Raw genomic sequence first — 22,353 nt, 5'->3', positions numbered from 1 at the left:
CAATTGTTGTCAAAGTTGTGAACGGTGATAAATTTCTGACATTAAATTTTCTCTAAATTTCTTGGCAAATTATGGCTGAAAAACGTCGGCATTGTTACAATATTGCATACAAGCTACATGTGATTGAGTATGCTAAAGAACATGGAAACAGGGCTACAGAGAGGAATTTCCGGCCACCCCCAAATGAGAAAATGATAAGAACTTGGTGGAATCAGAAGAGGATCTAAAAAAAGCAACTCACAGTAAACATAACCTACGAAGTGAAACTGCAAAATGGCCAGAACTTGATGCAGAACTGAATACTTGGATTTTAGGCCACAGAAAAGCAGGACTTTCAGTGTCTACAAAAAAGATTATTCATCAAGCGAAAGCGATAGACACTAACAGAGGGATCACCAACTTTACTGTATCAACATCATGGTGTTCAAGATTCATGAAGAGAAACCAGCTATGTATGTGGACTAAAACAAAAATATCACAAAAAATGCCAGCTGAATATGAAGAAAAAATTATTGAATTTCATCAATTCGTCATTAATGCATGGAAACGAGAAAATTTTGAACTTGCGCAAATAGGAAACATGGATGAGGTTCCGCTGACTTTTGATGTGCCCTCAAACATAACTGTAGATTCCAAGGGCAATAAAGGTGTTACTATTAAAACTTCAGGCACGAAAAAACTCACTACCTGGTTGATTTATCCTGCTGTGCTGATGGGACAAAATTGCCGCCACTTTTGATTTTTAAAAAGAAGACACTACCCAAAGAAAAACTGCTTAAAGGAGTTTTTGTACATGTTCACACAAAAGGCTGGATGGATGGAGAAGGAATGAAGTTATGGATAGATAAAATTTGGTCTAGACACCCTGGTGGACTGTTGAAGAAGCCTGCCATGCTAGTATGGGATCAGTTTCGTTTTCACAGAACAGACAATGTTACAAATAAACTCAAGGAATTGAAAACTCAGTTAGCTGTAATTCCAGGAGGTCAAACTAGTCAGCTTCAACCTTTAGATGTCTGTACAGTCATACCCTGACTTACGCAAATCCAGAGTTACGCAGTTTCTTATATGTGCGTATTCCCGTCCTGCTTCACGCCTCACCACTAGTCGTATCTTTCCGGTGCCGGCCAGATTCGCCAGTGTCGCACATGCAGTGAACAAGCACTGACGTGTTTCGCACCGTCTCCATTCTTACACGATTTTTATAGTCTACGAACCTTGCGATTGTTTAATGTTATGTTCTTGTAAAAATTTTATCACATAAAAAATAATAATGTTGTCCAAAAGAAGCAAGTCCGATTCTTCTAAGCTAGCAAGAAAAGAAAAACTGACTTTGGAAATAAAACTCAACATTATTAAGGATTTTGAAGGCGGAATGAAAATTTGTGAGCTAGCAAAGAAGTCCGATCTACAGGAATCCAGAGTAAGAACAATCATAAAAGGTTTACAGATTTTGGAGGACATAGATTCTAATGAGGAACGAATTGTAGCCACAAGGCAAGGAATAAAAAAATCATTGGCTTGCTATGAAGAAATTTTGCGTGACAAGAAAAAGACATTATGCCATCAGATGAATCTATTAGATTTTATGAAACCATCGACATTGAAATAACTTTCTTTTTTTTTATGTATGAAAAACTACAATTATGATTATATTTCTTAAAAAATATAGGTATTTTTGTAAACCTTTGGTCCCAATTAACTAATATTTGTATGTTTGTATATATAAATTACATGCATATACCCTGAGTTACACGAATTCGACTTATGCGTTTTTTGTTGGTTCAACCTACTGCGTAACTTCGGGGTATGACTGTATTAATAATACCATTTAAGGGTTTATGAAGGAGAAGTGGAACAGCTGGATGCAGTCTTCAGATTTTGAGGTTATGCCATGAAGAAGGAGGAGGCCTAGCATTTTGCAAGGTTGTGAGTGGGTCAAAGCTTCATGGGATGCTGTGAAAACTGAGACAGTAGTTAAATCATTTAAGAAGTGTGGAATTAGTAATGCACTGGATGGTACAGTGGACAATTTGTTGTATGAGGAATCAGATTCTGATTTAGAAGAGGTTTTAAGTGTCTCTTCATTTAGCTCTGGAGACGAATTTCTGGATTTTGACGATTAAAAGGTGGGTACGCTTTCCTAGTTAGATTAGGTATTTGTTGAAAGTAGACCTACTTATTACTTTATATTTGAAATACTGTAAATTCATTATAATATTCAGAGATTTTTTTCCTAAAAAATGTGTACAAAAAAAGGGGGTGCGTCCTATACGCCGGCAAATACGGTAATTACTTCTTTTTTCTGTTGGTGCTACTTATACACCATGAAGTATGATAAAAAACCCAACAACACCTAAATCTTTTAATATGCAGAGAATACTTCTAAACCAAATTGAAGAACCATATCTAAAACATCTACTACTTAAAAATCAAGCAGATTTCTTGGAAAAGACAAAACAAAACTGAAGCTGCTAGAAGGAGTAAGAGATAAAAACTCCATAGATTTCTCAAAGCCGTCGATTCAATCAATAGACAAAGGAGACTCAAAATTTTCAGGTCATGGTATACCATTCATTCAACCTTTAATTCTATTTTTTCGACCACCAACTTTAATTGAATAATAAAATTAGACTGGGAGATATTGGCAAATTTACATAGGTTTAATGTGTGATTAAAATCTTCAGCCAATATATCCCAGTCTAATTTTATTATTGAATTCATTCAACTTATCAGGTAGAAACTTCTCAAAAATGAATAAATGTTCCATATTTTCTTTCTTCCTTACATTTGCTTATTCTTCTCAAAATTACCTGCAAACTAGTCTAGTTAACTGGAATTCAGATATATTTCCTCATTAATGCAATAATATATATATATATACTCATATTAATAAACACTTGTTATATCTAAAATTACTAGCATTATGAAAATTAACAATGCATTTGAATACTCACTAAGTTGAAAATCTGGTAAGGTAAAATCAATATAACTAGCTAAAGAATGTAGAAAATTATGCAACAATTTAATTTAATCAGATATTTTGAGCCTATCTGTACAAAATATCTATCACTTTGAATGCAACAAAGGAAACAATACCTAACCAGCCTTCGAATGATTTGCTTTTTAAACAGTTACATTCAAAAATGGATAAAATATAATGAATATTTTTACCTTATCCAAAAATACTGGTACAGCTTCTACCACAACAGCAGAAGATCTCGGTAAGGCTTCCATCATATAAGTCAATGCCCTACATGCATGGTTCATCTATAAAAGGCAAATATGAATGGCAAAATCAGACCTATGGTTTATGAAAAACAGATTTAAAATAGCTACAATACACGCTGAATGGTATTTTTATTTTATTTTATTTTTTTTTTTGTCATGTGTAATGTGAGTGCATTTCATTGAAGCAAAAACAGATGCTCCTTCTTTCCTTAAACTTTATTCTACAGTTGTCTTTCGATTTTTGGTGGGTTAAAAGCATGCAACCATAAAAAAATAGTGTGGTTATTAGCATTATTTGCATGTCCATTTATTCATATGAGTGATAAAAACCTGATATATATTTGCATATTTGTGCATTGATTGATGAATGCATTGCAGGAAAAGGCAACATTTTGCTCATTAATCAATGCTTAAAAAAAAAAAAGGGAATTTGAAATAAGAGTGAATTAATGTTTTATCAAATTCAATTTAGTACAAATTTATGGCTCTAATAATTATACTAAGAGAAGGGAAAAAAAAAAATCAGCTAATGTCTTTTTGTTCCCGCAAAGAGGAGTAGGCGAGGCCGTTTTAGGCCTATCTAACTTTTGGAGATGGAATGGGCAGTTCAATCTCCACTGGTAGCCAATCAGAGATAGCTGGCCCAAGGCTATCACTAAATAATCGGTACACAGTGAAGAAGGTGGCTAGCAAGTGTCACCATCTTGTGGTCCCTAACCTTAACACAATATTTTTAATGTCTGAAAAATAGTGCGGTTTAACAGCCAATTTTCTTGAGTTTATGGGATGAAAAACCAGAGTTTCCAGGAGAAAAAAATCCGTTTGGCAGTGCCAGAGATCGACTAACTCGGGAACTGGTCGAGAAAAAGCTTAAAAATGTTCCTCTAGTCAGTGAGTAGATTTGAACACAAGTCTTTTGTCGTGCAGTCAAGAGCCATAGAGTGCAAACCCCATTTCTACTGAGCTACACAGACTCATATATAAAGAGAATTAAATATTTATTTAAAAATTAAAATAAGAAAATTATTAATATTATTATCAAGGGAGGCCACATACTACCCACATGAGATCTCATATTTGTTCTTGAATTCGTTCACCCTAATTGCACACACACACAACACCCAAAGGTAACTCATTCAAATCATGCACCACTCAGAGAAAAATTTAGCTCTCACTCCCTTGTTGACGTCATTCATTCTTAGGATGCTCTCTCTCATCCTTTCCCCACCTTCCATAACAAAATAAATAATTACTAATTATGCCAGAACTTAATCTACTGATATTTTACATGACTCTTTCAGAAGTCTGTAAGTCTCAATGATATCTCCACTTTTTTCCTGTTAGTTAGTTTCTGCAGTCTACAAATTCTCAATCTGTCTTCATTATCAGTATTCCACAATCCTGATGTCATTTTACCATTTATCACTACACTCTCTCTATTTTATCTGAATTACCATGGAAAGCAGGAGACCAGACATGCATACAGTAGTCTAAGTAGGGTCTTATCAAGGCCTTGTAAAGAGGCAAAAGTGATTTATCTTCAGCTGTTTCACTGATGATCTGTTTGCTATTTGGTCACATAGTTCAGACACTAGATACATTTTTAGTCCATTTAAACAGCCAACCCCATAAAATCCACTTCAATGGAACAGGAAGCTATGACTGTTTGCCATTTTCCTAGATAAACTAAGTTATGTGTCTTCCTGATATCTTCCAGTGTGTGTGTAGGTTCATCAGAACAGATAACCCACAGCCAGAGTTATCTGTTCTATGCCCTTACCACTGAACTCACTCCTTTGCTTCACATTTTTTTTTAGTCAAGAGCTATAATCTGCAAAAAAAAAAAAAAAAAAAAAAAAAAAAAAAAAAAAAAAAAAAAAGAGACAGAAAAAATTCTAAATTGTATGCAGAAATTCCCTTTTATCACTTAATAAGCATGACCACAGCACACTATTTATATCCCATACATTAAAGACACATCAAGAAATTTCTTAATAACAGCTCCATCAGCATATCATCATCAAATTCATGCCATGTACCCTCAAAGGGTGTACAGGACATGATTGTCCAACATGAAAAATTTACATAATTACTAACTTCTTATCCAATTTTCCTCCAAATCAGTCTGTTACTTGTCAAGACTCCAACATTATAAGATCTTATGTTTCTATCGTCTAAGGCACTTTGTACCGTATCAATCCACCTATATCTTGGTCTTCTCCTGGGTCGTTTTCCTGCAAACCTGGCAGAGAACACTTGTGTTGCTAATCTTTCCTCGTCCATTCTGTTTAAGAGACCATACTGCCTGAGATCAGCTCTGCTAACACATTCCTGGATGCTGACAATGTCAAGTACTTTCCTAATATCCACGTTTTTAATACGATATTACCATTGATGACATCTGTTCATGCCACTAATCTTTCTCAGGACTCTTATATCTGTGGTCTCTAGTCTTTGGTCAAGTACTTTACTTCTGATCCAGCTCTTAGATCCATAAGTTAAAAGTAGTTTGAACACTGTCTTGTATACAGCTAATTTAGTGTTATGACTAATTTCTCTCTTATTCCATATGAATTTATTCAACTGACTTCCTACCATACCAGCTTTGTTGATTCTGTTGTCTATTTCCATATTTAATTTACTATCTTCAGTAAAAATCGTGCCTAAGTAGCTGAAATGTTTTACTTGTTCCACAGGTTCTCCATTCACAACACAGTTGACATTTTCAACAATTCTACCTATTTTCATTGTCTTTGTCTGTTTAATGCTGACCTTCATACCATATCTATTACAACAGTCATTCAATTTAGTAAAGGAATCTTGCAAACTTGTAGCGGATTTATTTGGAAGTATAACATCATTCGCATAAAGCAAAGAGCTGACATTAACATCTCTAATTCTGATATCATGTTTAATACCACTTTCCTTCATAAAGTGATCCATATAAATAATGAATAACAGAGGGGATAATTTACATCCTTGTCTCACACCAGATTTAACATTAAACCATCTTCCTGTACTTCCTTCAATTCTAACTGCTGACTTACAACTCAAATAAAGACAAAGTATTGCTTGATATAATGCCCCATTGACACCATATAACAGTAGCGTATTGAATAGCTTCTCACTTGTCACCTTCTAATATGCCTTTTCCAGATCAACAAAACTTAAATACAGATCTTTGTTATATTCCCATGCTTTCTCAACTATTTGTGAAAAGTGAACATCTGATCCTGGCGCCTCTGTTTGGAATGAATCCAGCTTGTTCTTCACAAATTTTCTTCCACAATTCTTCTCAACCATTTCTCTAGTATACTTGCATAGATCTTGCCAGGAACACTCAGTAGGGAAATACCTCTGTAATTCCCACATTCAGTTTTATTTCCCTTTTTATATATGGTACTATTAGAGCTCTACTGCAATCACCAGGAATTCATACCTCTGTCCAGGCTTTCTGAACTATGCAGTGCAGCCACTGTAAGACTCTTATTTCACCATACTTCAGCATTTCTGGTCGAATATCATCTACTCCTGCTGCCTTTCCACATTTCAGGCTTTCGATGGCTTTTTCTACTTCAAATATGGATATATATTCCTGACTGTATGCCTGTTGAGTGTTTTTTTACCACTGTGCTATCACTGCTTGTTTCATTAACAATTTTTCGAAGTAATTATTCCTTACTTCAAGGATATCTTTTCTCTCAATTTCATGTCAACTTTATCATCTCAAACTCCTTTTAAAGCACTCTTTCCTCCATTTCTAAGCTTCTTCAACAACCTCCAGAATATCTTACCACCTTCTTGATATTTATTTTTATGTTCTTGCCAAAGTCCTCTCATGACTTTTTTTGTTTAGGTTGTATACAATGATTTGCTTTCTTACATTTGTCTCTGTATGTTCTAAGAGCAAAAGCTGACTTATTTGCCAGGAACTTTTGATATGCTTTCTTCTTTTACTTCACTGCCTCTTTAACTTCCCGTGTCCATCATGGAGTTCTGATTTTACTATCCTTGCAGATCACCACATGCCTCTCTGACTGAATCAATCAGGGTTTTTCTTCAAAGCTTGCCACTGAATCTCCAAGGTTTGGTTCCTGTTTTCAAACTCTTTCATTTTTTCTTCAATAATCTTTGTGTATTTTAGTCTACAGTTCACATCTGACAGCTGCTCAACTTTATTCTCTTTAAAACTTTCTTACATGTTATTCTTTTCAATATGAAATTCAATTTTATCCTGTTCAAGACTAAATAGTGATCACTTCCAATTTCAAATCCTCTGTACACTCTGGTGTCCTGAACCAGACAGAAAACATCATTATCAAAAATAACATAGTCAATGAGACTTTTCTTATTCCTTGCCTCTTCTCTTCATGTGAATTTGTGCACATTTTTATGTTGGAACATGGTGTTAGTAATAACCAGTCCATTTCCTGAGCAGAAATCCAACAGGTATTTGTCATTATTATTAGCTTTGCTCTTTTCTCCAAATTTTCCCAAAATATCTTTGTATGTCTCACAATCATTTCCTACTCTGCTATTTAAATCTCCAACAAGGACCAACTTTTCCTTTTTCATTGTGTCAGTTGCTTCTGCTAAAGCATCACAAAATTCCTCGACCTCTACCTTAGTAGAACCTTCTTTGGGACCATAGGCAGAAATAAGTCTCATTGTCCAATTCCCCATTCTGATATTTGCCCACATTACTCTACTTGAGAACTGCCTACCATTCAAGAAGATTAGCCTCGCATTTTGTGTTGAATACTATGGCCACTCCTTCTTTAACTTGATTGTCATTTCCTGAATATAACATTTTGTATATATTGCTCAGAAAGATCTCATCAGTTTTTGTCTCTTTTGATTCAGTCACCCCTATTATGTCAATCTGGTACTTATTGAATTCCTCAGCTAGCTCCATTTCTTTGCCATTCAGGCTTCTTATGTTGATGGTACCGATCTTTAACTATGGTGATGCTGAGTTGGGGTGTGTTTTCAGAATTGTTCCAGTAGCTGACTTTTCGCTGTTCACCCTGGTTCCATGGCGAAAACAATGGGATACTTGTTTAACCGGGTGACGCCCCAACCGGCATGAAATTTTGTCATGTTGTACCATCATTTTGTATATTGGTTTAAGCCAATAAGAATACAATTTGGTCGGCTAAATCCCAAATTACCAGTCCATCCTCGTTCGTTCAGTATCCAGGTAGATACCCAACAGGGTGCACCACAAGAAGGTGAGGATTGGACATTAGGTCAGAAGGCCTGGTCGGTTCTCCGCATTCCTTTAAAGGCTATGTGGAGGTCTCCTCTCAGTTATACAGCTTTGACCCTTAAGCACACATCAGCATATTTAAACCATATATGAAATTGGCAACTCTCATATGTTCGCCTAAGAACAAACTCTCTCCTTTATCACATCCAGAATTGTATCAAGTGCCCCATACTTGTGATCTTGCTTACTATGGATAAACATTAGCTGTTGACATTTGCCTCTGAAAACATAAATATAAAAAATAGTAGAAATGGCTTAATTAAAGAGGTTTCACCTGTTAACAACATCCTTGTACATAATAACACTTTTTTTATGTATATTATTTCTGGGAAAACTCGCATGTTGCTAAAGTTATTGTGTTACTGTTAATAAAGAATTACCATGTTACTGTTAATAAAGAACTCTAGCTGAGTTTGGGCCTACTTAATGGTATAATAAAAAGATAATGAAGACAAAGTATAAAGCGGTGCATTCTTTTACTGTAGGGTGGAAAATTTATGGAATGGTTTTTCCATAAGTGTTGTTGATACAGTAACTTTTTTTATGAATGTTAGTCGAGTGAGTTTTAATTTTTCGTCCTACCGATTTTTTGCTCTCGGCATCTTCAGGGATACAATTGGTAAGCAATATGAAGGTAACAGACTAGGTTTTAACTGAGTTCAAATTCATACAAAATTAGGTTTGTGTGAGACAATGCGTGTGTCTCGCAAACATGATTTATTTATTATACAAGTAGTCAAGAAAAGAAAATCACACCATCCCCGTTCATATTTATGGTTAGGCCAACCTTGGATTATTGCTGCATTTATTCAGCTCAACTAACAGGATAAGAAGGTTAATGAAGTTTATAAATTAGTTCATAACAAATGGCTAGCCTCGTTGGCCGAGCGGTTAGAGCATCCGCTCTCCAGCAGGTTCGAATTCCACCGTGGGCATGGATATTTGTGATTGTCTGGAAATACTAGTGGGGTGGTAGGCAGTAGATGGCATTGGTGTAGTTGGTGGATTGAGTGGTGGAGACAGAGGGATGTAGAGTAGGTGTCCTTCCTCGATGAGTCTTTGGACTCCCTGGATGTATCACACAATAATAATAATAAGAATAAAATACAATACAGATATCCAGCTCTAGCTGAGCTTGGGCCTACTTAATAGTATAATAAAAAGATAATGAAGACAAAGTATAAAGTGGTGCATTCTTTTACTGTAGGGTGGAAAATTTATGGAATGGTTTTTCCATAAGTGTTGTTGATACAGTAAGTGTGAATAGTTTTAAGAATGAAATAGATAAAAGTGGGGTGCTTAAGGGTCAAAGCTGTATAACTGAGAGGAGACCTCCACATAGCCTTTAAAGGAATGCGGAGAACCGACCAGGGCTTCTGACCTAATGTCCAATCCTCACCTTCTCGTGGTGCACCCTGTTGGGTATCTACTTTGATACTGAACGAACGAGGATGGGCTGGCAATTTGGGATTTAGCCGACCAAATTGTATTCTTATTGGTTAAACCAAAATAAAAAATGATGGTACAACATGACAAAATTTCATGCCGGCTGGGGCGTCGCCTGGTTAAACAAGGCCCCCGTTGTTTTCGCCAGGGAACAAGGGCGAACAACGAAAAGTCAGCTACTGGAACAAATCTGAAAACAAACCCCAACTCAACATCACCAGAGTTAAAGATCGGTACTATCAACGTAAGAAGCCTGAATGGCAAAGAAATGGAGCTAGCTGAGGAATTAGATAAGTACCAGATCGACATAATAGGGGTGACTGAAACAAAAAAGACCAAAACTGGTGAGATCTTTCTGAGCAATAAATACAAAATGTTATATTCAGGCAATAACAATCAAGGAAAAGAAGGAGTAGCCATAGTATTCAACACAAAATACGAGGCTAATCTTCTTGAATGGCAGTCAGTTTCAAGTAGAGTAATGTGGGCAAATATGAGAATGGGGAACAGGACAATGAGACTTATTTGTGCCTATGGTCCCACAGAAGGTTCTACTAAGGTAGAAGTGGAGGAATTTTTTGAGGCTTTAGAAAAAGCAACTGACACAATGAAAAAGGAAAAGTTGGTCCTTGTTGGGGATCTAAATAGTAGAGTAAGAAATGATTGTGAGACATACAAAAATATTTTGGGAAAATTTGGAGAAAAGAGCAAAACTAATAATAATGGCAAATATCTGTTGGATTTCTGCTCAGGACATGGACTGGTTATTACTAACACCATGTTCCAACATAAAAATGTGCACAAATTCACATGGAGAGAAGAAGCTAGGAATAAGAAAAGTCTCATTGACTATGTTATTGTTGATAGTGATGTTTTCTCCCTGGTGCAGGACACCAGAGTGTACAGAGGATTTGAAATTGGAAGTGATCACTATTTAGTCTTGAGCAGGATAAAAATGAATTTCATATTGAAAAGAATAACATGTAAGAAAGTTTTAAAGCGAATAAAAGTTGAGCAGCTCTCAGATGTAAACTGTAGACTAAAATACAGAAATATTATTGAAAAGAAAATGAAAGAGTTAGAGAACAAGAATCAAACCTTGGAGATTCAGTGGCAAACTCTGAAGGAAACATTGATTGATTCTGCCAGAGAGGCATGTGGTGAGGTGGTGTGCAAAGATAAAAAAATCAGAACTCCCTGGTGGACACAGGAAGTTAGAGGCAGTGAAGGAAAAGAAGAAAGCATATCAAAAGTTCCTGGCAAATAGGTCAGCTTTTACTCTTACAGAATATAGAGACAAATGTAAGAAAGCTAAACAGTGTGTAAAACTAGCTAAACAAAAGTCATGGGAGGACTTTGGCAAGAATATAGAAAATAAATACCAAGAAGGTGGCAAAATATTCTGGAGGTTGTTGAAGAAGCTTAGGAATGGAGGAAAGAGTGCTGTAAAAGGAATTAGAGATGATAAAGGTGAAATGAAAACAGGAGAAAAAGATATCCTTGAAGTATGGAGTAATTACTTTGAAAAACTGCTAAATGAAACAAGCAGTGATGACAGCACAGTGATAAAAAACACTGACCAGGCATGCAGTCAGGAATACATATCCATACTTGAAGTAGAAAAAGCCATCAAAGGCTTGAAATGTGGAAAGGCAGCAGGAGTAGATGATATTCGACCAGAAATGCTGAAGTATGGTGGTATAAAAGTCTTACAGTGGCTGCACTGCATAGTTCAGAAAGCCTGGACAGAGGGACGAATTCCCGATGATTGGAGTAGAGCTCTCATAGTACCCATATATAAAAAGGGAAATAAAACTGAATGTGAGAATTACAGAGGTATTTCCCTACTGAGTGTTCCTGGCAAGATCTATGCAAGTATACTTGAGAAACGGTTGAGAAGAATTGTGGAAGAAAAGCTTAGTGAAGAACAAGCTGGATTCAGCCCAAATAGAGGCTGTCAGGATCAGATCTTCACTTTATGACAAATAGTCGAGAAAGCATGGGAATATAAGAAAGATCTGTATTTAAGTTTTGTCGATTTGGAAAAGGCATATGTCAAGGTGCCAAGAGAGAAGCTATTCAATAAGCTGCAGTTATATGGTGTCAATGGGGCATTATATCAAGCAATACTTAGTCTTTATTTGAGTTGTGAGTCAGCAGTTAGAATTGAAGTACAGGAAGATGGTTTAATGTTAAATCTGGTGTGAGACAAGGATGTACATTATCCCCTCTGTTATTCATTATCTATATGGATCACATTATGAAGGAAAGTGGTATTAAACATGATATCAAAATTGGAGATGTTAATGTCAGCTCTTTGCTTTATGCGGATGATGTTATACTTCTAAATAAATCCGCTACAAGTCTGCAAGACTCTCTGACTAAATTGAATAGCTGTTGTAATAGATATGGTATGAAGGTCAGCAATAAAAAGACAAAGACAATGAAAATAGGCAGAATCATTGAAAATGTCAACTGTGTTGTGAATGGAGAACCTGTGGAACAAGTAAAACATTTCAGCTACTTAGGCACAATTTTTACTGAAGATGGTAAACTAAATATAGAAATAGACAACAGAATCAGCAAAGCTGGTATGGTAGGAAGTCAATTGAATAAATTCATATGGAATAAGAAAGAAATTAGTCGGAACACTAAATTAGCTGTATACAAGACTGTGTTCAAACCAATTTTAGGATCTGAGAGCTGGGTCAGAAGTAAAACACTTGACCAAAGACTAGAGACCGCAGATATGAGAGTCCTGAGAAAGATTAGAGGCGTGAACAAATGGCATCAATGGCAATATCATATTAAAAATGAGGATATTAGGAAAGAACTTGACATTTTCAGCATCCAGGAATGCGTTAGCAGAGCTAATCTCAGATGGTATGGTCACTTAAATAGAATGGGAGAGGAAAGATTAGCAAAACAAGTGTTCTCTGCCAGGTTGGCAGGAAAACGACCCAGAGGAAGACCAAGATATAGGTGGATTGATACGGTACAAAGTGCCTTAGACGATAGAAATATAAGATCTGATAATGTTGGAGTCTTGACAAGTAACAGACTGATTTGGAGGAAAATTGTAGACAGGAAGTTAGTAATGATGTAATTTTTTCATGTAGTACTGTCATATCCTGTACACCCTTTGAGGGTACATGGCAGGAATTTGATGATGATGATGATGATAGATAAAAGTAATGGATGGAGGATAGGCAAAAAATACATAAATATTAAAAAGGTATGTACAATTATTTGTGAATATATACGTATATACATTTGATTAACGACACTGACAAAACTATTTCACTTTCAGACAAATTCTTGAGAAAATTTGGGAATATAACAAGGTGCCAAGAGGAAAGTTCTTCAGAACACTAAAGTTGTATAGTGTAAATGGGACATTATACTGAGAAATACATAGTCTCTATTTAATCTGTAAGTCAGTAGTTAGAATTGATGGAGGTAGAGGAAGATGGTTTCATGTTAAATCAGGTGTGTGACAAGAGTGCACATTATCTCTACTGTTATTCATTATCTACATGCATCACATTATGATGAAAAATGGTATTAAATCTGATATCAAAATTGGAAATGTTAATCTTAGGTCTTTACTTTATGCAGATCATGCTATACTTCTGAATAAATCAAAAGGTTCTATGACAAAATTGAATAACTGTTATAATTTTGGTAATGAAAATCAGCAATAAAAAGACAAAGACAATGAAAATAGGTAGAAACACTGAAAACATCAACTGTATCCTGAATGGAGAACCTATAGAACAAGTAAACTATTTCAGCTATTTATGCACAATTTTTAGTGAAGATGGTAAATTAAATAGGGAAATAAACAACAGAATTAGTAAAGCTGATATGGTAGGAAGTCAGCTGAATAAATTTATATGGAATAAGAAAGAAATTAGTCAAAAATTAGCTGTATACAATATAGTGTTCAAACCAATTTTAACTTATAACCAAGAGCTCAGTTAGAAATAAAACACTTGATGAAAGACTGGTATGAGATTCAGAGAAAGATTAGTGGAGTGAACAGATGTATCAATGGCAATATCACATTAAAAATGAGGATATGAGGAAAGAACTTGCCATTGTTAGCATTCAGGAATGTTTTGGCAGAGCTAATCTTAGATAGTATGGTCACTTAAACAGAATAGGAGAGGAAAGATTAACAAAGTAAGTGTTCATTGCCAAATTGGCAGGAAAAAGTCCAAAAGGAAGATCAAGAAGTGGCTTGATATAGTAAAAAGTGCCTTAGAAGACAGAAACATACATAAAAATAAATAATTCTGTTATCTTTGACAGTTAACAGATTAATTTGGAAGAAAAACTGTTGAATGAAAGTTAGTAATGTTAGTAAATAACTTTTTCATGTAGTAGATCATAATATCTTGATAGTACATATCAGGAATTTGTTGATTGTGAGAAAACAGAGTAATTGATAAAGATGAACTAACTGTCTTTCTTGAAGGATATTCTATAGCAGCATTTCTCAACCTTTCTAAGCCCAAGGACCAGTAAAATGCCTAAAACAATTCTACGAAACACTAAGGTACAGAGGAGTTGCTAGGGTGGGGGAAGGGGCACCTTGAGCAGCACTTTTTTGGAGTTTAAGAAATCTTGCCATACTCTCTATAAAACAGCAACTGAGTGATGAAATAGACTTGGACAATTTTGCAAAGAGAAAAGCAAAAAAATAACATTTTAGAATGTTGGAATTAAAGTTTTACTTCAAAAAACAGTGTTTTTAATTTATTTCCCTATACATCATTTTGACTTTTTGTAATTTTTTTAAAAACCTATGTAGGAATTACCAACATTTTGGAAAAACTGTGCCATTTATAACATAATAAATCTAAAAGCTGTTTTGAATACATGTGGAAACAATTAATTAAATTGGAAGTAAATGATTAAAAGTGTATCGTCATTGAATAAAGTTTTAATTTTTAATAAACAAATAAATAATGATATAATTATGTTACTACTACTAACTTTTAATGAGATGGTTGAGCTACTCGGCCCTTGCAGAGTTGCTGGATATCTGGCTCAATATTGGTCAACTTCAGTCGAAGATTGGCACACACACACTAAGACGATTTCTGTATTTTGTTTTTATTTGAAGGAGCAATGAAAATCCTTTCTCACAAAGATAGGTTGTAGAAAACTGCATGACGATTTCAATGCTTCTTCAGATAATTCAGGAAATTCACTTCTCACTGAAGGCGAGATCCAAAATCATCCAAAACGAGTGATGAAATAGACTTCGACAATGTCATCGACAATTTTGCAAACAGAAAAGCAAGAAAAATAACATTTTAAGTCCACTGTCAATTTGAAAGCTCAATTAACTGTTCTTCTTTCGATAATGAAAGGTCGTTCTCATGACTGCTAGCCTGAAATGGATCGCGAACCCATAGAAATTTCTTACACACACACTGGATAACAGATGAACTAAAAAATATGATAAGGACAAGCAAGAAGCTCTATCATAAGCATGGGAAAAATCCCTAAAATTTAATGCTTGAACACGACTACAAAAATTTTGCTAAACACCTAAAGGAAAAAATAAAGCAGGCAAAAGAAGAACATTTTCTTCTATCGAATTCTCATGACTGCTAGCCTGAAATGGATCGCGAACCCACAGAAATTTCTTATAAAAGTTATTTGGAAAATATGTTTCAAAATTCCATTTCAGATTTTTGAGGTGGTCACAAACTCAGAATCAACAAAAATATCATTTTCCACTAAAAAGGATTCCAATGTTGGAAAAGGTGCAAATTGCTGTCTTTTAGATAATTAATCCATTAAACTAGTTTTTTCTCTAATGCATTTATTTTGTCATAGGCATCAAGAACAATTAAAGAATTTCCTGGAAGGGAGAGATTTAATTCATTTAATTTCAAAAAAAATGTCTGAAAGATAGAATAGTGTTGATAACATGCTTCGTCAACAAGGAGTGATGCAAAATCAGAATTATGTTTATTTACAAATAATAAAACTTTGTGCCTGTGCCTTAATTGAAATAACCTTGTTAATACTTTACCCCTGGAAAGCCAGCAAATTTCAGAATGAAGCAAAAGTTGTATATATTCACTGTTCATTTAATCGCAGAGTACTGCAAATAACCTGTTATTAACAGCCGAGCTTTAATAAAATTAACTAGCTTTACAGTGTTGTATAGCACAGTTTTAAATTCTCGTGGCATTGCTTTGGAGGCTAACGCTTTCACAATTCATATCCGGAGCTACTTCCTTGACCATAGAAACAACTCCACTATGCCTGCCTGTAAGGGCATGAGCTCCATCTGAACAGAAACCTACACATTTTCCCCACTGGATCCCTTCGTGCATTAGGTAATTGTTGAGAGTGTGAAATATTTCTTCTCCAGCTGTTCAGGATTGCAAAATTCTACAAAACAGAATAACATCATGAATGTTATCATCCGCATATCTTACGTAGCATATTAATTGCGCATTATTTGTAACATCAGTAGTCTCATATATTTGTAACGCATAATAAGGGCTCTTATTAACTCTTTCGATTAACTGAGATTCTATGTCACCTGTCATATCATTAATTCTGCGACCTACAGTCATTTGAAAGAGGAATCAAATCAACATCTTTTAGTAACTTGTTGCCAAACATAGTTTTTACCACATCTTTTATAGCTGGAAGTAGCAAATTTTCCCTGATAGAATGAGGTTTCCCTGTTTTCACTATGCACAAACTTAAGAGTGGGATACTTCCAGTGCCTTGCTATTAATGGAACCCATGGTTAAAACTATATTTTCCCCATGATTTAATGTCCCTAAGCATTGCTGAAAAAATTCAATTGGCTTATTTTTCACATCACAATGTTTAGTTTCTAAATGTCAAGTTTCGCAGGTTTCATGCACTCGTTCGACAACACTTCATAACACAAAACACGAGGTTGCTGTTCACTTTCATCTCCATGCCAAGTAAACCAGAATTCCAAATGTGAACTGTTATTATTTAAATTAAGGGGATATTAAATCCCACATTGTTTTAAAACCGAATAAGAAACTCAAAGATCAGAATCAAAGAGTTTCATGCCAAATATAGTAACTATAAACATATCGGTGACTACTAGAGTAAACTAAAGCATGTAGTAGTTCAAGTACATAGTACAAACTAGGGCAACTCATTGTAAAGGTGGAGAAAGTTCTGATCGCTATTCTTAGTATTTTCCATAATGTAAAACCCATCTCCTAGGAGATGGGTGATGTTATACATTATGGTAGGGGGTCACTACCCAGACCGGTTTCGATCTTTATCGAGATCTCATCAGTGAGTAGCTAGACCAAAGTATAATACTAAGGGTATAGTGAAAAGAACTTATATACTCTGCTATACGAGTTGTCAAAAAGGTGCACCCATAAATTATTTAAAGAAAAAAGCCAATAGGCTTCATTGCGGTGATGTAAAACATTATTTAAATTAAGGGGATGTTAAATTCCACATTGTTTTAAAACCGAATAAGAAACTCAAGTACATAGTACAAACTAGGGAAACTCGATGCAAAGGTGGAGAAAGTTCTGATCGCTATTCTTAGTATTTTCTATAATGTAAAATCCATCTCCTAGGAGATGTATCATCGCCGAAATGAAGCCTATTGGCTCTTTACTTTAAATAATTTACGGGTGCACCTTTTTGACAACTCGTATAGCAGAGTATATAATAATAGAGTATTTAATAAGTTCTTTTCGCTATACCCTTAGTATTATACTTTGGTCTATCTACTCATTGATGAGATCTCAATAAAGATCGAAACTGGTCTGGGTAGTGACCTCACACCATAACGTATAACATCATACATTTCCTAGGAGATGGGTTTTACATTATGGAAGATACTAAGAATAGTGATCAGAACTTTCTCCTTTGCAAAGAGTTGCCTTGTACTACATACTTGAACTACGTGCTTTAGCTTATGCTAGTAGTCACCGATATGTTTATAATTACTATATTCGGCATGAAACTCTTTGATTCCAATCTTTGAGTTTCTTATTCGGTTTTAAAACAATGTGGGATTTAATATCCCCTTAATTTAAATAAAGTTTTACATCGCCGAAATGAAGCCTATTGGCTCTTTACTTTAAATAATGAACTGTTATATTTCCTACTGTATTTTTTCTTTGAACTGCTTGTTTCTTCTACTTTAATAGTATCAGATTTACTTGCTGTTACAATACGTGTATCATAATTAGGGTTAGCATCACCTGTTTCATTTGCTCTTCTTTCCAAAGTCCTAGTTCTAAGCCACTTTTCCATTATTAAAAAACGTTTCCGAAAAATATATAACTGGGGTTATCTTATGACACACTTTGTCCAAGTATCACTTAGCACTTCTGAAGATATACTGAGCCTTGGTTGAAATGTGGATAACACATGTCCACTTCAAATCTGACAAAACAGCAAGGGAAGGCGGAAGCAAAAAAACTATATTGTTGTTCACTTCACCCCTTTTTTATTATTCTTCATTCTGCCGCTACAAATTCAGCAGCAGAATGACGAATAATAAAAGAAGGGGTGAAGTGAGCAACAATATAGTTTTATTGCTTCTGCCTCTGAACATTCTGATGCTATTTATTGTTTTTTTCAAGTCTCCATTTGATTTCAATAATTTTTACTTACTTATTCAATTTTAATTTGTTTTGTTTAGATAATTAAAAAATATATACTTAATTAATTTAAGTCTGCTTGTGGACCACCTGTCCCATCATCACGGACCACAGGTTGAGAAACACTGTTCTATAGCACAAGTCTCTCACTTTAATTATCTTGGTAGCTATGTACCTAATATTGGAGGTAAGGAATGAAGTTGGTAGAAGATTAGGATTGGTTTCAGGAGTGTTCAAAAACATGGAGGGTTTGGAAAGACAGCAGAATAAAAGTAAAAACAAAATTTACAACAGTATAGTTCTCTGTTTTGTGTTATGGAACTGAGACATGGACACTCTGTATGTAAGAGTGGTAACTCTAGATTTGATGCTTTTGGTCAACAGTTTAAAGAGTATTTTGAAAACAATATGGTTTGATTTTGTGAAAAATCATATATGGCAAGGGTCGGCAACCAGCGGCCCAAACGTGCATTTTTGGCAGCCCATAAAAGGTTGACCATACTTAGATGGCATGTGGCCCGTATGATGAATTAATCAGTTTCGCAAAGAAGATGATAGTCGCATATTGAAGCACATACATTTGCAAACAAGCATTTTCTGCCATGAGTTTTAGAAAAAACAAATTTTCTTTTCAACTGACTGAGTATTTGCATGCTTGGATTCGAATTTGCACATCAGGTTATAAAGTGGATCTAGATAATTTAGCTAAAGGAAAACAATCACAAAAGTCACCGAAAAATAATAATTTTTCGGTGACTTTTGTGATTGTTTTCCTTTAGCTGTTTCATATCTCGTACTTTAAATATTTCTGTGTTTTTCAAGATTGATATAATGAAAATTGATAACTTATTTTTTTTTTTCATTCACTATTTTCTTTTAATTAAACGCTTGCAGCCCGATCCTTAAAAATAAAAGTTTAATGTGGCCCGCGAGTCTGAAAAGTTTGCTGACCCCTAGGATTACTGGCCAGCTACCTCTTATCACTATCCTGTGTAAGGAAAAGACACAATGGTTCAACCATACTGTCAGAGTGCAGGACATTCACTTAGTCAATAAGATAATTTTAAGTGATCCAGAAGATGTTAAAAAAAAAAGGTATGCACTGAATCACATGGATTAACAATATCTACCAAGACCACTACTCTTTCATACAAATGGCATGAAGCAGTAGAGGATGCTCAGGACAGTAATCTGGTCAGAACTCTAACTGTTGGTTGCTTAAAGAACTTGTATGTAACCAGTCAATGTAGAAATGACTAGTTCATATAATTAGAATTAACATTTTACTCATATTATGACAAAATATTATTATAGTATTATTTGCTGTTAATAGTTGGTATTGTTGATAATTTACTGTTGAATGTCAAGCAGTTCAGTTAATAAGTAACTAGCTTTGTTATAATGATATTGTTAAATGTTTGCACTTCTGAGATTTCTATGGTTACTAGAATTCTTAAGAGTTCTGGTATTTACCATATCTTCTTTATACCATCTCATCATCTTTCTTCATTCCACATAACTTCTGTCCTTTGTGCTTATTCTACTTCTCTTTTTCACATAACAGCATATTAATGAGAAACCTTCCCTCATACCATATTTCAATTTTTACCCAATGCTGTCGTGCATGGTTTTGATATAAATATATAAGACTGCATAATTCTGAGATGAAAATAACTACTAGTTCATGTACTTTTTTGTACATTTGTTTGGAAATGTTTTAGATATATGTTAAATGACAAGAGACATTTAATGTATTACAGTTAACAGGAAGAAAATTAACAAAGGAAAAAATCATTTTGTAACAGATGCACGATGCCATACATACTTAGCTGGAACTATAACATTTCAAAACATAATATGCAGTCATATCCAAGGTAACATGTGTGAATAAGATTTTTAATGAAAGATGACCAGACTTAGGATGATCTTCTTCTAGGTTTATAATTCTTTATGAGTTTTAGATTGCAAAACAATTTTCAGCTATACACTTAGGATGTGTGTGTAGCATGTCTTCTCTGAACTTTCAGACAAAGTAGTTGTGGTCTGTATATGCCATATGTTTTCAGCCAAAGTACAGGATGACATTCACTGGTTGTATGACATGCTGATCTGGATTTGCTCTTTGATTGCATAGCTTTAACATGTGGACTGACATGCAGCTCTCTCTCTCTCTCTCTCTCGATCATCCTGTCTAACCTAACAATTTCTTGAAGGGAAGGCAGATGAGGTGGTTTGGAGAGATACAAAAATCTTACATGGTAGGATGAAAGCTACTTTTATGTCATATTATCAAAGTATTTTAGAAATCTGTCTGTTACATGTTGGACAAGGAACAGCTACTGCACTTTTGTATTATTGTTCATTTGTGACTGTGTGGGGAGGAGGAATAGGAAGACTGTCAATTATCTGGTACCTATTACACAACATTTCTAGCAACATATGTTGCTAGAAATGTTGTGTAATTTGCCATTAATGTTTTAATTATTCCTTTTATGAGGAGTGATGGTGTGATGTAGCATGGAGGTAATTTCCAGTGTTGGAATGCTTTCTGTACACTTTGTAAATGTGTTTGGTGACCCCAGTCTCCAGGATTATGTCAAGAAAAAGAATTCTGTTAAATCAGGTAAAATGAATTCTGCTAGCCGTTCTGATGAACCCACCCAAATGATGAAAATATCATCTATGTAACCCAACTGTATTTTGGATGGTAATTTCCTTGGGTTTCTTCTTAAATGATTCTATTTTCTTTTCAAATGAACAGAACCCATAGTAAGACCCTTTTGTTGTGAAGTGTATATTTGTTATACATATGTTATACAAGTTATACATATTTGTATAACTTGAGTCTCAGCTCAGGAATGATACCACAGGAATGGAAGCAATGTATGACAGTACAAGGGTGGTGCAAAAACTGATGTGTCTAACTACTGACCTATCAGTATCTATGGTGTGGTAGTGAAGATTTTAGAGAAGTTGGTAAGAACTCGCACAGAGAAATGGGTAGACAAACATGCTATACTCTACAAGGAACAGCATGGGTGTACTAAAGGAAGGACGTGTTTCAGCAATTTGCTCATATTTTATAACAATATTATGGTCGAGTTGGATAAAAGGAATGGATAAACTATGATAATGTTGGATTTTTCTAAGGCATATGATAGGATACCACATGAAAGGCTGTTGCATAAACTGGAGAATATGGGATTGAAATATACAGTCTTGACTTGGATCAGGTGATGGCTGACAGACAGATATCAAAAAGTGGTGTACAGTAGGTGTGAATCTGCCAGATTTAAGGTTAACAAGTGGTGTGCCTCAGGGTTCAATCCTTAGGCCATTATTGTTCAATCCATACATTAATAACATCAGGCAGGATCTAACATCAGATGTGCAATTGTTTGCCAATGATGCGAAGATAGGCAGGGCAAAGATATTCAGCACTTATAAAATGATTTGAATAGGCTGGAAATTTGGGCAAACAAAAATACCTGTCAGTTTGATGTTAGTAAGTGTAAAGCTATGCACTTTGGCATGATTAGAGTTCCAGTGGCATATTACATTAGCTGAGTTATGCTACAAGAAACTGAGGAGGCAAGGGATCTTGGTGTGTTGGTGGTTAGGAATTTGAAGTTCAAAGGTCACACAGCAAAAGTTGCAAATACAACTCAGAGAATTGCGATGTTGAAGCGAACCTTGACATGTAAGGAGATAAGGAAGTCATTTTGCCTTTTTATGAAAGAAGTAATTTTGCCTCTTTAT

The 22,353-nt window shown here is 34.9% G+C and overlaps 1 protein-coding gene across 8 annotated transcripts in view; it reads right to left on the bottom strand.

Annotated features, from left to right (window-relative positions):
• Positions 1 to 22,353, bottom strand: part of ctrip (E3 ubiquitin-protein ligase ctrip) — an 817,513-nt gene that overhangs the window by 406,601 nt on the left and 388,559 nt on the right. For all 8 annotated transcript variants that reach the window (XM_090413730.1, XM_090413731.1, XM_090413729.1 and 5 more), the window contains one exon: positions 3,175 to 3,270. In XM_090413730.1, the coding sequence (XP_090269856.1) occupies positions 3,175 to 3,270 (96 nt within the window). The remainder of the gene's footprint in view (positions 1 to 3,174; positions 3,271 to 22,353) is intronic.

This window comes from Typopeltis vanoorti, chromosome 24 (genome assembly GCF_054136105.1).
Source record: "Typopeltis vanoorti isolate ZY-2024b chromosome 24, IOZ_Tvanoo_1.0, whole genome shotgun sequence".
Classification (NCBI taxonomy): domain Eukaryota; kingdom Metazoa; phylum Arthropoda; class Arachnida; order Uropygi; family Thelyphonidae; genus Typopeltis; species Typopeltis vanoorti.
Note: the sequence above shows the minus strand (reverse complement) of the source record. Positions and strands in the feature narration are given on the sequence as shown.